This window comes from Nomascus leucogenys, chromosome 4, assembly GCF_006542625.1.
Source record: "Nomascus leucogenys isolate Asia chromosome 4, Asia_NLE_v1, whole genome shotgun sequence".
In the NCBI taxonomy this organism is placed as follows: Eukaryota; Metazoa; Chordata; class Mammalia; order Primates; family Hylobatidae; genus Nomascus; species Nomascus leucogenys.
This window is the reverse complement of record NC_044384.1, coordinates 99920652-99932874: the sequence shown is the minus strand read 5'-3', so window position 1 is coordinate 99932874 and position 12223 is coordinate 99920652. Positions and strand designations below refer to the sequence as shown.

At 41.8% G+C, this 12223-nt stretch overlaps 1 protein-coding gene across 1 annotated transcript; it reads left to right on the top strand.

Moving 5' to 3' along the window:
- Positions 1–6439: 6439 nt before the first annotated feature.
- Positions 6440–7781, top strand: IQCF3 (IQ motif containing F3). Its single transcript, XM_003257131.2, has 3 exons — positions 6440–6457; positions 6630–6677; positions 7383–7781. Exons 1-3 carry the CDS (start codon positions 6440–6442, stop codon positions 7779–7781), a joined length of 465 nt encoding a protein of 154 aa, XP_003257179.1.
- Positions 7782–12223: the final 4442 nt, after the last annotated feature.

Sequence of the window (12223 nt, the reverse complement as noted above, 5' to 3'; positions counted from 1 at the left end):
GCCATCCATGTAAGATGTGACTTGCTCCTCCTTACCTTCTGCTATGATTGTGAGGTCTCCCCAGCCATGTGGAATTGTAAGTCCAACAAACTTGCTTCTTTTATAAATTGCCCAGTCTCAGGTATGTGTTTATCAGCAGCGTGAAAACAGACTAATACACCCATATTCATTAAACTACCATTTTCCATTATCCCCAGCCCCTGGCAACCCCCAATCTGCATCTGTCTTCATGAATTTACCTATTCTAGATTTTCCACATAAATGGAATTATACAATATTTTGTGTCTGGCTTCTTTCACCGAACATAGTGTTTCCAAGTTTCATCCATGTTATAGCAGATATTATTACTTTTTATCCTGAGTAATATTCCATTGTATGGATATGCCACACTTTGCTTATCCATTCATCGATGGACATTTGGATGTTTGCACCTTTGGCTCTTGTGAATAAACCTGTTGTGAATATCTAGCAGCTACATCATTTTACATTCCCTCCAGCAATGTACAAGGGTTCTGATTTTTGTACATCCTTGCCAACATTCACCATTTTCTCTTTTTAAAAAAATTATAACCATTCTAGTTGGTGTGATGTGATATTTAATTGTGTGCTTGATTTGCATTTCCCTAATTACTAATGATGCTGACCTAGGTGCATGGTCTCCATTTGAATACCATCTTTGGACAAATGTATATTCGAGTCCCTTGCAATAATTTTAATTAGTTGCTGGTTGTCTTTTTGTTGTTTTAATAAATATTTATCTGATGAATGAATACACAATTCACAATTCCATCCAGAACTTAGATCTGTGGCTTCAGCACAGTTGAAATCCTGCTGCCTAGAAACAACTATCCCACCATCCCTGAATGATTCTGTCAGCCAACCACCCTAGATCCCTCATACCCAATAGGCATGTTGTTCTCAGCCTCAGTCTCTCTGTGTTATCATTTCTCTCTGGCAGTGTTCCCAAGTGTGTGCGTGAGTGTGTCTGTGTGCACAGCGTGGTGGGGCAGGGTCTATTGTTGCCCCTCCACTTCATGGGTGCGTGCTGCTCTCTTTCTCTGTGGGGTTTTGCCCGTCTCTGTCTCTGCCTACCTCTCATAATGTTGTCTTTCACTCTGTCTCTTCCACTCCTCAGTATCTTTCCCTATTGGCTTCTGCTTCCCTCTGTCTACTCTCTGCTAATGTCACGTCTCCTTCCACCTCTTGGACTCACTGCATTTTCTGGATCTGTAAATGGCCGGTAAAGATGATTATTTCACCAGCCAGTCCTCAGACAATCAATTTGCTTTTCTAAATCCTGATTACCCTGTCTCCAATAGCCCCACAACCATGGGATGGAGAAGCGTTAGAGAAGGTACCAATGTAGTTGCCCCTGCATGATGGAGGCGTGACTCACTCAGGCTCATCAACCCAGGATGTGCAAGTGCTTAGAGGAATATCAGAACACTTGATGCATATGGTCACTTAATGCATATGATTGGTTCAGGGCTGAGCATGAGACCCAAACCAGGTCAATAAGCCTCAGCTTTCGTGCTGTCTTGGAACTACTGGGTTTGCTAACTATAGGGATTATGTAAGCAGAGCTGCTGGGGGCACCACACAGAAAAAGCTTGCTGAGAATGAAGCCAACCGAGGAAAGTACAGTCAAGGGATGGAAAGGGAGGGACTAAGCCTAGCCATGCCTGAAGCTTGCCTAGCTGTCCTATGGGAAATTTTAATTTTGTGAGTCAAGACATCCCCATTTTCACTCAAGTCAGTTTGCCAGGTCAGGTATCTAAAGAGTAAGACATTTCATTGGATTAATAAACAAAGAGGGTTTAAAATTATGTGAGCAACGTTTCAGGAAGTGGTTTTCAAACGCTGGTTTTTGCATCAGAAACTTGACAGAAGGTGTGCCTAGGGAGTTCTTGACAGTAAACGTGGAATTGTCTCTCAATTAATACACGCAGAAGACCAGAACATTCCTGTAATGCAGAAAACTACAATGAAAGGGAATCTGCTGTGGATAAATCAGCTCACACCTAGAATCAGAATGGCCAACAGGGTAAATCAAACATGGATTGGTCACGGCTTTGACCTATAGGTCAAAGCCCAGATTACTGGGCCTTACCTAGCACTTCTGATTCAGTGTGTCAGTATCGCAGGATGTGTGTTTCTAACAAGATTCCAGGTGATGCTGTGGCTGCTGCTCTGGGGCCGCCCACCCTAAGAACCACTGGGGTGGAGCCTAGATATATCAGGATGAAGGTGGCTGTGAGTGACAGCACAACCAAAGAAACAGTGGGTTCAATAAATGAGAAGATTTTTTCTCTTTTCCATGTAACTCCAGTATAGGTGATCCAGACCTGATATGGTGCTCCACAGGGTGAAGAACCCTGGCCCCTGTAATGTGTTACTCTGCTATGTATTGCCTCCATTTCCAAGGTTATTATTGATTCAAAAATGGTTGCCTCAAACTCAGTAATTACATTCACAATCCAGCCAGCAACAAGGAAGAAAGAGCAAAAGCAAGGCGTACTCCTTATCCCTCACATTGCACGTGCCACTTTGCCCACAGCTCAGAAGTACATAAAAGAAGACCTGAACGAAGGAGAGATATAGTATATTTATTGATAGAACTTCTCAGCATTGTAAAATTGTCACTTGTCTCCAACATAATCTAGTAAATTCACATTCCAATAAAATAAAATTAAGGTCAATTCTAACCAAAATCTCATCATGACTTATAGGAACTTGACAAACTAATGCAAAAAAAAATCATATTGCAGAATTAATTTCCACAGTTCATTAAATCAATTTTGAAAACAGAATAGAAAACTGTTCACAGACACTAAAATGTGTTACAAAATGATTAGTGTGAAATTGAGGTACTGGCTACTAGGAATCTAAGCAGGAAATAAACATTTATTTACGAAATTGTTGTGTTCACCCCATCCTCCTCCTTGACGCACATAGCCAGGCAAGAGTTCTCTCCCCACGTTGGCAGAAGACAGGTTTATTTACTAGGTAAGTTGAACCAGAGAGCATCTGAATGCAGGGAATGCAGGCATAGCTGGCAGCAGTGGTGAAGCACCATACCAAAAACCAAGGGAGTATGTGAAAGTGTACAGGCTAAATAGAGAAGCCGCCAGCCCTCTCTGCCAAATCAGCTCCCCAAACGCTTGCAGACAGGTTTCATTATCCTACTCTCTTACCCAAGGTTCTGGGATTTTTATCTGAGAAAACTGAGACGAAAACAAAAACAGAAGAGAAGGGCTTAAAAGAAATATTAGAGACAAGAGAAAAGGTTAAAAACTGCACAGAAGCCAGGCGCAGTGGCTCTTGCCTATAATCCCAGCACTTTGAGAGGCTGAGGTAGGCAAATCACTAGAGGTCAGGAGTTCAAGACCAGCCTGGGCAACATGGCAAAAACCCATCTCAACTAAAAATACAACAAATTAGCTGGGTGTGGTGGCAGGTGCCTGTAATCCCAGCTACTCGAGAGGCTGAGGCAGGAGGATCACTCGAGCCCAGGAGGCAGAAGTTGCAGTCAGCTGAGATCACACCACTGCACTCCAGCCAGGGTGACAGAGCAAGACTCCATCTCAAACACAACACACACACACACACACACACACACACACACACACACACACCACTAACAGCTATCATTAGTATTCTTAGACCCATAAGAGGTAATAACAAATCAATAAAACAAGCATAGTGTGCTATAAAAATGGAATATTCAGAGGATGGGAATGACTCTTTAAAAGATATAGAAAATCTACCAGAAAGTAGATCAAAAAGTTTAAGATGGCAAACATAAATGGACAAGCCTCTTAAAGCCCAGCCCAGAACTTGCATATTGTCATTCTACACTATTCTATTGGCCAAAACAGGTCATATAGTCAAACTCAAGGCCAGGAAGACATATTCCATCACCTTACAGGGAGAAACCAACACAAAAAGATGGAATATAGTGTAGAAAATATTAGAAACTTCAAGGATCAATCTGTGATTTGATTAATAGGATTTCTAAACATAGAAAACTAAAAAAATTGAGGGGTAGAAATTACCAAAAAAAAAAAGCAAATACAACAAAGTTTCCCAGTAAATGACATGCATTTTTAAATTAAAAGGCTAAACCAGTGCCCAACACAATGAATGGTTAGAAAAAACAAAACACATCTCTAGGTATATCATCTTGTAGTTTCAGAACATCAGGGAAAAAGGAGATCCTAAAAGCTTCCAGAAAGAAAAAAAAATAGGTCACATTCCAGAGTGATAAAAGACATTGTATTAGTCGGTTCTTGCACTGCTATAAAGAAGCACCTTTAAAAAAAAAAGAAATAACTGAGTCTGGGTAATTTATAAAGAAAAGAGGTTTAATTGTCTCACAGTTCTGCAGGCTGTCCAGGAAGCATAGTGGCTTCTGAAGAGGCATTGGGAAACTTACAAACATTGCAGATGGTGAAGGGGAAGCAGGCAAATCTCACAAGAGCAGCAGGAAGAGAGAGGGAGCGGTGCCACACTTAAACAAGCAGATCTCACAATAACTCACTCACTCACTACTGCCATGACAACACCAAAGGGGATGGTGTTATACCTTGAGAAACCACCCCCATGATCCAATCACCTCCCACCAGGCCCCACCTCCAACACTGGGGATTACAATTCAACATGAGATTTGGGCAAGGACACAGATCCAAATCTCTAACAGAAAGTGGAACAAATTCTGAGAGAAAAATAATTTTCAAGCCTGGGCAACATGGTGAAACTCCATCTCTACAAAAAATTAGCCAGGTACAGTGGCATGTGCCTGTAGTCCCAGCTACTCCAGTGGCCAAGGTGGGAAAATTGGTTGAGTTCACTGAGCCTGGGAGATTGAGGCTCCAGGGAGCTGTGATTGTGCTCCTACACTCCAGCCTGGGTGACAGAGAGAGATCCTCTCTCAAAAAAGCAAAAGAAAAGAAAAGAAAGAAAGGAAAGGAACAAAAAATAATTTTCTATCTAGAATGTAATACCCTCTTTTCCCCAGATGCTTGCACAATCGCATATATGCTAATTCCTATTATGAATTCCTTATCCCATAGCATCCAGAGTGGTTCTGCATCCCCAGTAAAACTGTGCCTGCAACATGTGGGATCCAGTAAGTAGGAGAGTCCTCACAGGGAAGAAGGAAAGGAAATTCCTAGGATGCTGGGGAGAGGGTACCCCAGAAGAATGATCAGGCAGCAGGCTTGAAGAGCAGCTACCCAGATTACACAGTGGTGCAGGAGTCCATGAAAAAAGCAGAGTTGACGGATCATCCGAGTTTTGGTGGAAAGTTTGGGATAAATTAGTACAAACCATGGCAATCAAGAGCTCCAGGAAAAACAGACAGGAAATTCATGAAAGGCTATGTCATAGCAATATGCCATGTTGCTAAGCCATGGACAGGATATAATCACAATAATGGAAGCACCGAATACTTATTGAACCAAAAACTGTGATGCTATAATCATATTGAGAGGAGAGCAGAAGGATGGGAACAGGTAAATCTTCACTTCATGAAAAGAAGTCAAGAGGTAATATCTAAAAGAGAAAATAATTTTCAATATAGCATGTTATAGAGGTAAATCATAGGAGAAATATACAGAAGAGTTAGAAATAGTTGTCTCAGTGATGGGAGATTCTTTTGGGAGAGAATAAGGCAGGAAATGCATACTGTCCTTTTTTATTATCATTTTTATAATTAATTTATAATTATGTTTATAATTTTTATAAATGTTAGATTATAATTATTCATAATTTTTATAATTAATTTATAATTATAAGTTTTTTTAAACTTATTAGTCTGTTCAGGGAATCAATTTCTTCCTGCTTCAGTCTTGGGAGGGTGTATGTGTCCAGGAATTTATCCATCTCTTCTAGGTTTTCTAGTTTGTGTGCACAGTCTCTGATGGTTATTTTTATTTCTGTGGGGTACGTGGTAACATCCCCTTTGTCATTTCTAATTGTAAATGTCTTATAAAAACATCTACATTAAATGTTAAAACACCTTAATGTAAAAGGTAGACCAGAATCTAATAGAAAAATCTATGATCCTGGATGGAAAAGCACTTTATTAGAAAACTACAAAAGCAGAATTGTAAAGGGGCGATGGATTCGAGCATATCAAAAATTAAAGATAACTGTGGAAGGAAAGGCAACCATGAAAAAAGTTAACAGGCAGATGACAATCTGAGAAATGATATTTGCACAATTTTTCCTCAACAGAGAGTTGCCCAAAGAAGTCAGCAGGAGAGCCAAGTATTTGCTCTTTATCCATCAACTTTGACCCTGGAAAAGGCACCCTGACCCCTGGTCATAGTTGCCTTTGTGACATCATGGCCATCTCTTTCTCCATCTTTCCTGCCTCTGCCAACGTCAGGGAACAGCAACCAGAGGGAGATGATCACCTGAACCACTGCTCCAAACCATGGGCAGTAAATGCTGTGTAAGACTCAGGCACACACACTCCCCCAGGGGTGGGGAGTTGTCCCATGGCCCAGGAAAGCACCAGGCCCCTTATTAGGACCCAGGCAAAGAATGGGGAACTGGGCCTGTGGGGACTTTGCAATCAGGCCTGTCCTCACCCATGCTCCCCCACACCCACATTCTGATTGCAGAAAGGTGGTCCAGATGAAGATGCAGTAGAAAGACAGAGGCAGCGGAAGGTAGGTGGGGCCCAGAAGGGTGAGAGAATTGCAGATCATTGACTCTTTGACCCCAGAGTTCTTAGAATGGAGCTCCATCTCTGGTCCCACAGGGGTTGACTCAGCATTGCCCTCTTATCCCCTCAAGCCCTCCCTCTCCTCAGTGAACTGAGTAAGGTATGGAGATAGATGGTAAAAGGGGAGGAAGTTTCATGTGCACAGCCACCTGATAGGTGGGGCTCATCATAGGAAGTGGAAAGGCCCAGGAGAATGAGGAGGGACTGAGACATGTTAGTGGAAGTCCACAAAAGTGAGGTGAGGGGAGACCCCAAAGAGCTGCAGCACTACGCAAGACATTAGGAGGCAGCACCATGGCTGGAGTTTGGACCAAGACACAGGCCATAAATGCAGAGGTTCGTGGATTCTTATAAGAATCCTTCAGTTCCTCACACCCTGGTCTTCCATTTGGGTCTTCTGGACCAGAAAGTATCTCCCCTAGTCCCATGAACCCAAGAAGTCCACAGATCAAACATATCCTGATTTCATAGATGAGGGCACTGGGACTGTGCGGGTGTCCAGAGCCATGGACAGGACAGAAGTAGAGGACAAACCCCACCCAGGTCTCCTGGGTCCTAAAAACCAGCAGGGAGAGGGCTGATTCTTTAGAGAACCACCTGTGCTTGATGGTGGCAAATTCACTGGGTGTCCTCTGCTTTGCTTGACCAGTTGCTTCTTGCACAACTGCATCACAGAAAAAGGGTGAAGGCGGCTGGGCAGATCCAGGCCTGGTGGCGTGGGGTCCTGGTGCGCAGGACCCTGCTAGTCGCTGCCCTCAGGGCCTGGATGATTCAGTGCTGGTGGAGGACGTTGGTGCAGAGACGGATCCGTCAGCGGCGGCAGGCCCTGTTGAGGGTCTATGTCATCCAGGAGCAGGCAACGGTCAAGCTCCAGTCCTGCATCCGCATGTGGCAGTGCCGGCAATGTTACCGCCAAATGTGCAATGCTCTCTGCTTGTTCCAGGTCCCAGAGAGCAACCTTGCCTTCCAGACTGATGGCTTTTTACAGGTCCAATATGCAATCCCTTCAAAGCAGCCAGAGTTCCACATTGAAATCCTATCAATCTGAAAGACCTGGGGCATGGAGAACAGCCTCCACTGCCCTAATAAATGTCTGACCAGGTTGTGTGAGTCTCAGTGATTCCCCTCACCACAGGAACCCCTGGGATTCATGCTCCACTCTTTCTCTGCTTCTCTACTTGGGGAAAGACTTCAGTGTAAGTACTTCCTCGTTCCCCTCTCCCTGCCCCAGCAGGGCCTGTGGCCCCTGTGAGGACTGATGGTGGCCATATGCTACTGCCTTTACATGCAAATTAGAAATTGCAGCCCAAGGCTGTCCTCATATGCACAGCCAGATGTCCTACTCCACAGCCCTGACATCGTTCCTGTCTCCTGAGCTTGGAATCAGAAGGGTATGGGCTTCACCTTCCTGAAGAATCTGGGCACTCTCCTGGAAGACAGTTGTGTTTGAGGCCATGCTTTCATTCAACCATCAGGAGCCAACTGGGGCTTGCACAGGTTGGGTTTCTATTTGCCAAGTCCCTGACAGAAGTCAGGCTGTCAGGCCCTTGGAGCACTCTCCTTGGAACCGTGTTGTCCAGGGAAAGCACAGGAGGCTGTCCTTAGTGACAACTGGGTGCAAGGTTTGTAAGCCTCATGCTAACTTGGAGGTTGATGGATAGGAATGCCCCTTTTGGAAGCAGCTGTTACCACGATCTTAAGGCACCTGAGCTCTGACTCCCTCCTGCCTCCCCAGCACCTGCTTCCCCAGGGCCCTGAACACAAACAGGGCTCCTACTGCCCTCACCGCCTCCCTGTGTGTGGCACCATAACCAGGGACTTTGGCATGGACTGTGATGCTCCCAAACCCCGTTTTTCACCTCCAGTGATTTTTACTTCCCTCCAATCTCAGTCACCCACCTTAGACCATTGTCTCCCAAGCTGTCCATGGGGAAGGACCACTTCTTAAAAATGTCCAATTCATCACAGACCAGTTCATATGTAAAACATTAAAAATGAATTATGAGAAAAATATATGGAAAAGTCATAGAGAACAAAAGCCTTATTTTTATTTATTAGAACGCATAATATTGGTATTTCTATTTGTTATAATAGTTTCTCCATGCTTATCCTCAATCTCTGTACTTATATCATTGGTAACAAACAGCTCATACGCTGGTTCTGGTCCACAGACCACACTCTGGGTAGCATTGCCCTAGCCCTTGTCATCATTCATCAGTGACTACAGCAACAACATTCATTTCAGCCACCCTGGTCTCTGATTTTTTGTTGTTGTTGTTGCCTTCTATCCTGTAGGGCAACAACTTGTGCTTGTGATTAGCATCTGAAGCATGAGGCAGTCTTGTGGGACTGAGCCCCCAAGCTATGGGATCTGACGCTATCTCTACATAGATATTATCAGAACTGAATTGTAGGGGACACCAAGCTGGTGTCCGCTGAAGAATCTGCCAGAGAATTTCTTCGTGGGGAGAAATCCACACACACTTCTTGGTGACCAGAGGTGAAGTACTGTGTTTAGTTGGATGTAGGATAAACTAAGTTTTTTTTCTATATCTTTAGAATAGCCAAAAAAGGGGACCAACCCAAATGGGTGAATGGTTAGACAACCTGTGGTATATGCATATTACAGACTACTCTTCAGCTATAAAAAGTGTTGACCTAAGAGGAAGAGGCTGAGGCACAAAATATAATTTTTTTTTTTTTTTGAGACGGAGTCTTGCTCTGTCCCCCAGGCTGGAGTGCAGTGGCGCGATCTTGGCTCACTGCAAGCTCCGCCTCCCGGGGTTCACGCCATTCTCCTGCCTCAGCCTCCCGAGTAGGGACTACAGGTGCCCGCCAACACGCCCGGCTAATTTTTTGTATTTTTAGTAGAGACGGGGTTTCACCCTGTTAGCCAGATGGTCTCGATCTCCTGACCTCGTGATCCACCCGCCTAGGCCTCCCAAAGTGCTGGGATTACAGGCTTGAGCAACCGCGCCCGGCCTATATAATTTAAAGAGTTTACTTGAGCCACAGTTAAGACAGCTGCCTGGAAGACGCAGATGCAGGTAATCTTGGATATGAGCTCCATTTGGGCTTTGTTTCAATCAGGTTTTTAAAGGCAAAGAGAATATAGTTGCATCTTACCTTTTGATTTAGTCTGACAGTATCTTTTTAGACCATTAATATTAAATGTAATTATTGATGTGATTATATTTACACCTGTCATTTTATTAGTTGTTTCATATAAGTCTTATGCCCATTTTGTTTCTTCTTTAACCATCTTTTTTGTGTTAAATAATATTAGCATGCCATTTAAATTCTTGTTAATTTTTAAACTATTTTTAAATTGTTTTCTTAGTGATTGCTCAAAGTGTTGCAATGTTCATTTTAACTTATTCCAATTAGTTAGTTAGTTCAGGTCCACATTAATTTAATCCTGGTTAAATATAGTGAATTTGCTCCAATATAGTTTCATTTTCTCTCCCCATTTTTGTGCTATTATTGTCATATATATTACCCTTATCTATGTTATAAACCCCAAAATACAGTGTTTTAATTATTGCTTTATACAGTCTTATGTCGTCTCAAGAAATGAAAAGGAGAAAAGAAAAATACATATTTTATCAGTATTTTATAGTTACTGAAATATTTACTATTTACAATGTACTTCATTTCTTTCTGCAGATTTAAGTCATCTTCTGGTGTCATTTTCTTTCAGGCTGAAGGACTTGCTTTGGATTTCTTGTAAGACAGATCAACTAGCAATGAATTATCTCTGTCTTTGTCTGGAAATGTCTTTATTTTGCTTTCATTTTCGAAAGACATTTAAACTGGATATGGAATTCTAGGTCATAAGGGCTCCTCCCAGCCTCCAGCATTTTAGAGTTGCTGTTCAGTTGTCTTCTGGTTCCATTGTTTCTCATTAAAAGTCAGCCAACTTCGTATTGTGGTGTCCCTATATGAAATGTGCTCTTTTTCTAGCTGTTTTTAAGATTTTCTCTTTTTCTCTGATATTTGGCAGTTTTAATATTATGTGTCTGAATGTAGATTTCTTTGTATTTCTCTTATTTGGGGTTTGTGGACATTCTTTCTCTTTTTTCTTTTCTTTCTTTCTTTTTTTTTTTTTTTTTTTTTTGAGACAGGACCTTGCTCTGTCACCCAGGCTAGAGAGCAATGGCATGATCACAGCTCACTGCATCCTCAACCTCCTGGGCTCAAGCAATCCTCCCACCTCAGCCTCCCAAGTAACTGGGACCACAGGTGGTTGCCATCATGCCCAGCTAATTTTTAAAATTTTTTTGTAGAAATGAGGTCTCACCCAGGCTGGTCTCAAACTCCTGGGCTCAAGTGATCCTCCTATCTCAGCCTCCCAAAGGGTTAGGATTACAGGTATGAGCCACCATAACTGGCCCATTCTTTTTAATTGACAGATAAATTTGTATTTCATGGAACTTCTTGCAACTGTAATCTAACTGGAGTTTTTTGTTGTTGGTTTTTTTTTGTTTGTTTTCTTTTGTTTTTTTACTAAATTTGAGGGATTTCTAGCCATTATTTCTTCAAAATTTTTTTCTACTTTGCTTTTTCTCTACCTTTCTTCTTGGAGTTTGATTGCATATATGTTAGATCACTTAATATTGTTCTAAAAAGCTCTAAGGCTTTGTTCACTAATTTTTTAGATAATTCTCTCCATGTTATTCAAATTGGATAATTTGTATTGATCTATCTTTAGGCTCACTGACTCATTTTTCTATTGTCTTCCATCTGTTGATAAACCTATCCAGTGAGATTTTTATTTTATTTTGGTTATTGTGCTTCTTAATTCTACAATTATTTGTTTTTTATAGTTAAGAACCTTCTTAAGGGTGGGGGAGATTACAAAGTACATTGATCAGTTAGGGTGGGGCAGGAACAAATCACAATGGTGGAATGTCATCAGTTAAGGCTATTTTTACTTCTTTTGTGGATCTTCAGTTACTTCAGGCCATCTGGATGTATACGTGCAAGTCACAGGGGATGTGATGGCTTGGCTTGGGCTCAGGGGCCTGACAAGAATAATGAACCCACATGTATCCATCAGCTAGCTTCAACAATTGTAAACTCATCACCAATCAATCACCTTTAAAATATGCCACATAAAATTTGGCCCTGTCCAGATTCAAATGGTGTTTTTTTTCTTCCACTTTTTTCTTCATTTGTTAGTTGGTATTATTCTAAATAGAACTTTTCTTCATCGACAATTTTATTGTCCTGAAATATAGTTTGTGCAGAAAAGACAAGGTCAAAACCTTGATTCTTTCCCTTTGTTTTCCACTGTTTATCTGGCATTAAGAAGTGACTAATGATTAAATAGCAGACAGGTGCTTCACAAAAAAAATTAATAAAAAATTTTAAAATGACTAATGAGGTTTTTTTTGCTTTTTAATATTATTACGAAATTACGGATTTTAACATAGTTGATTTGTTTTATTCCACTGATATTATACTTTTGAATCTTAAACTCTCCCATTT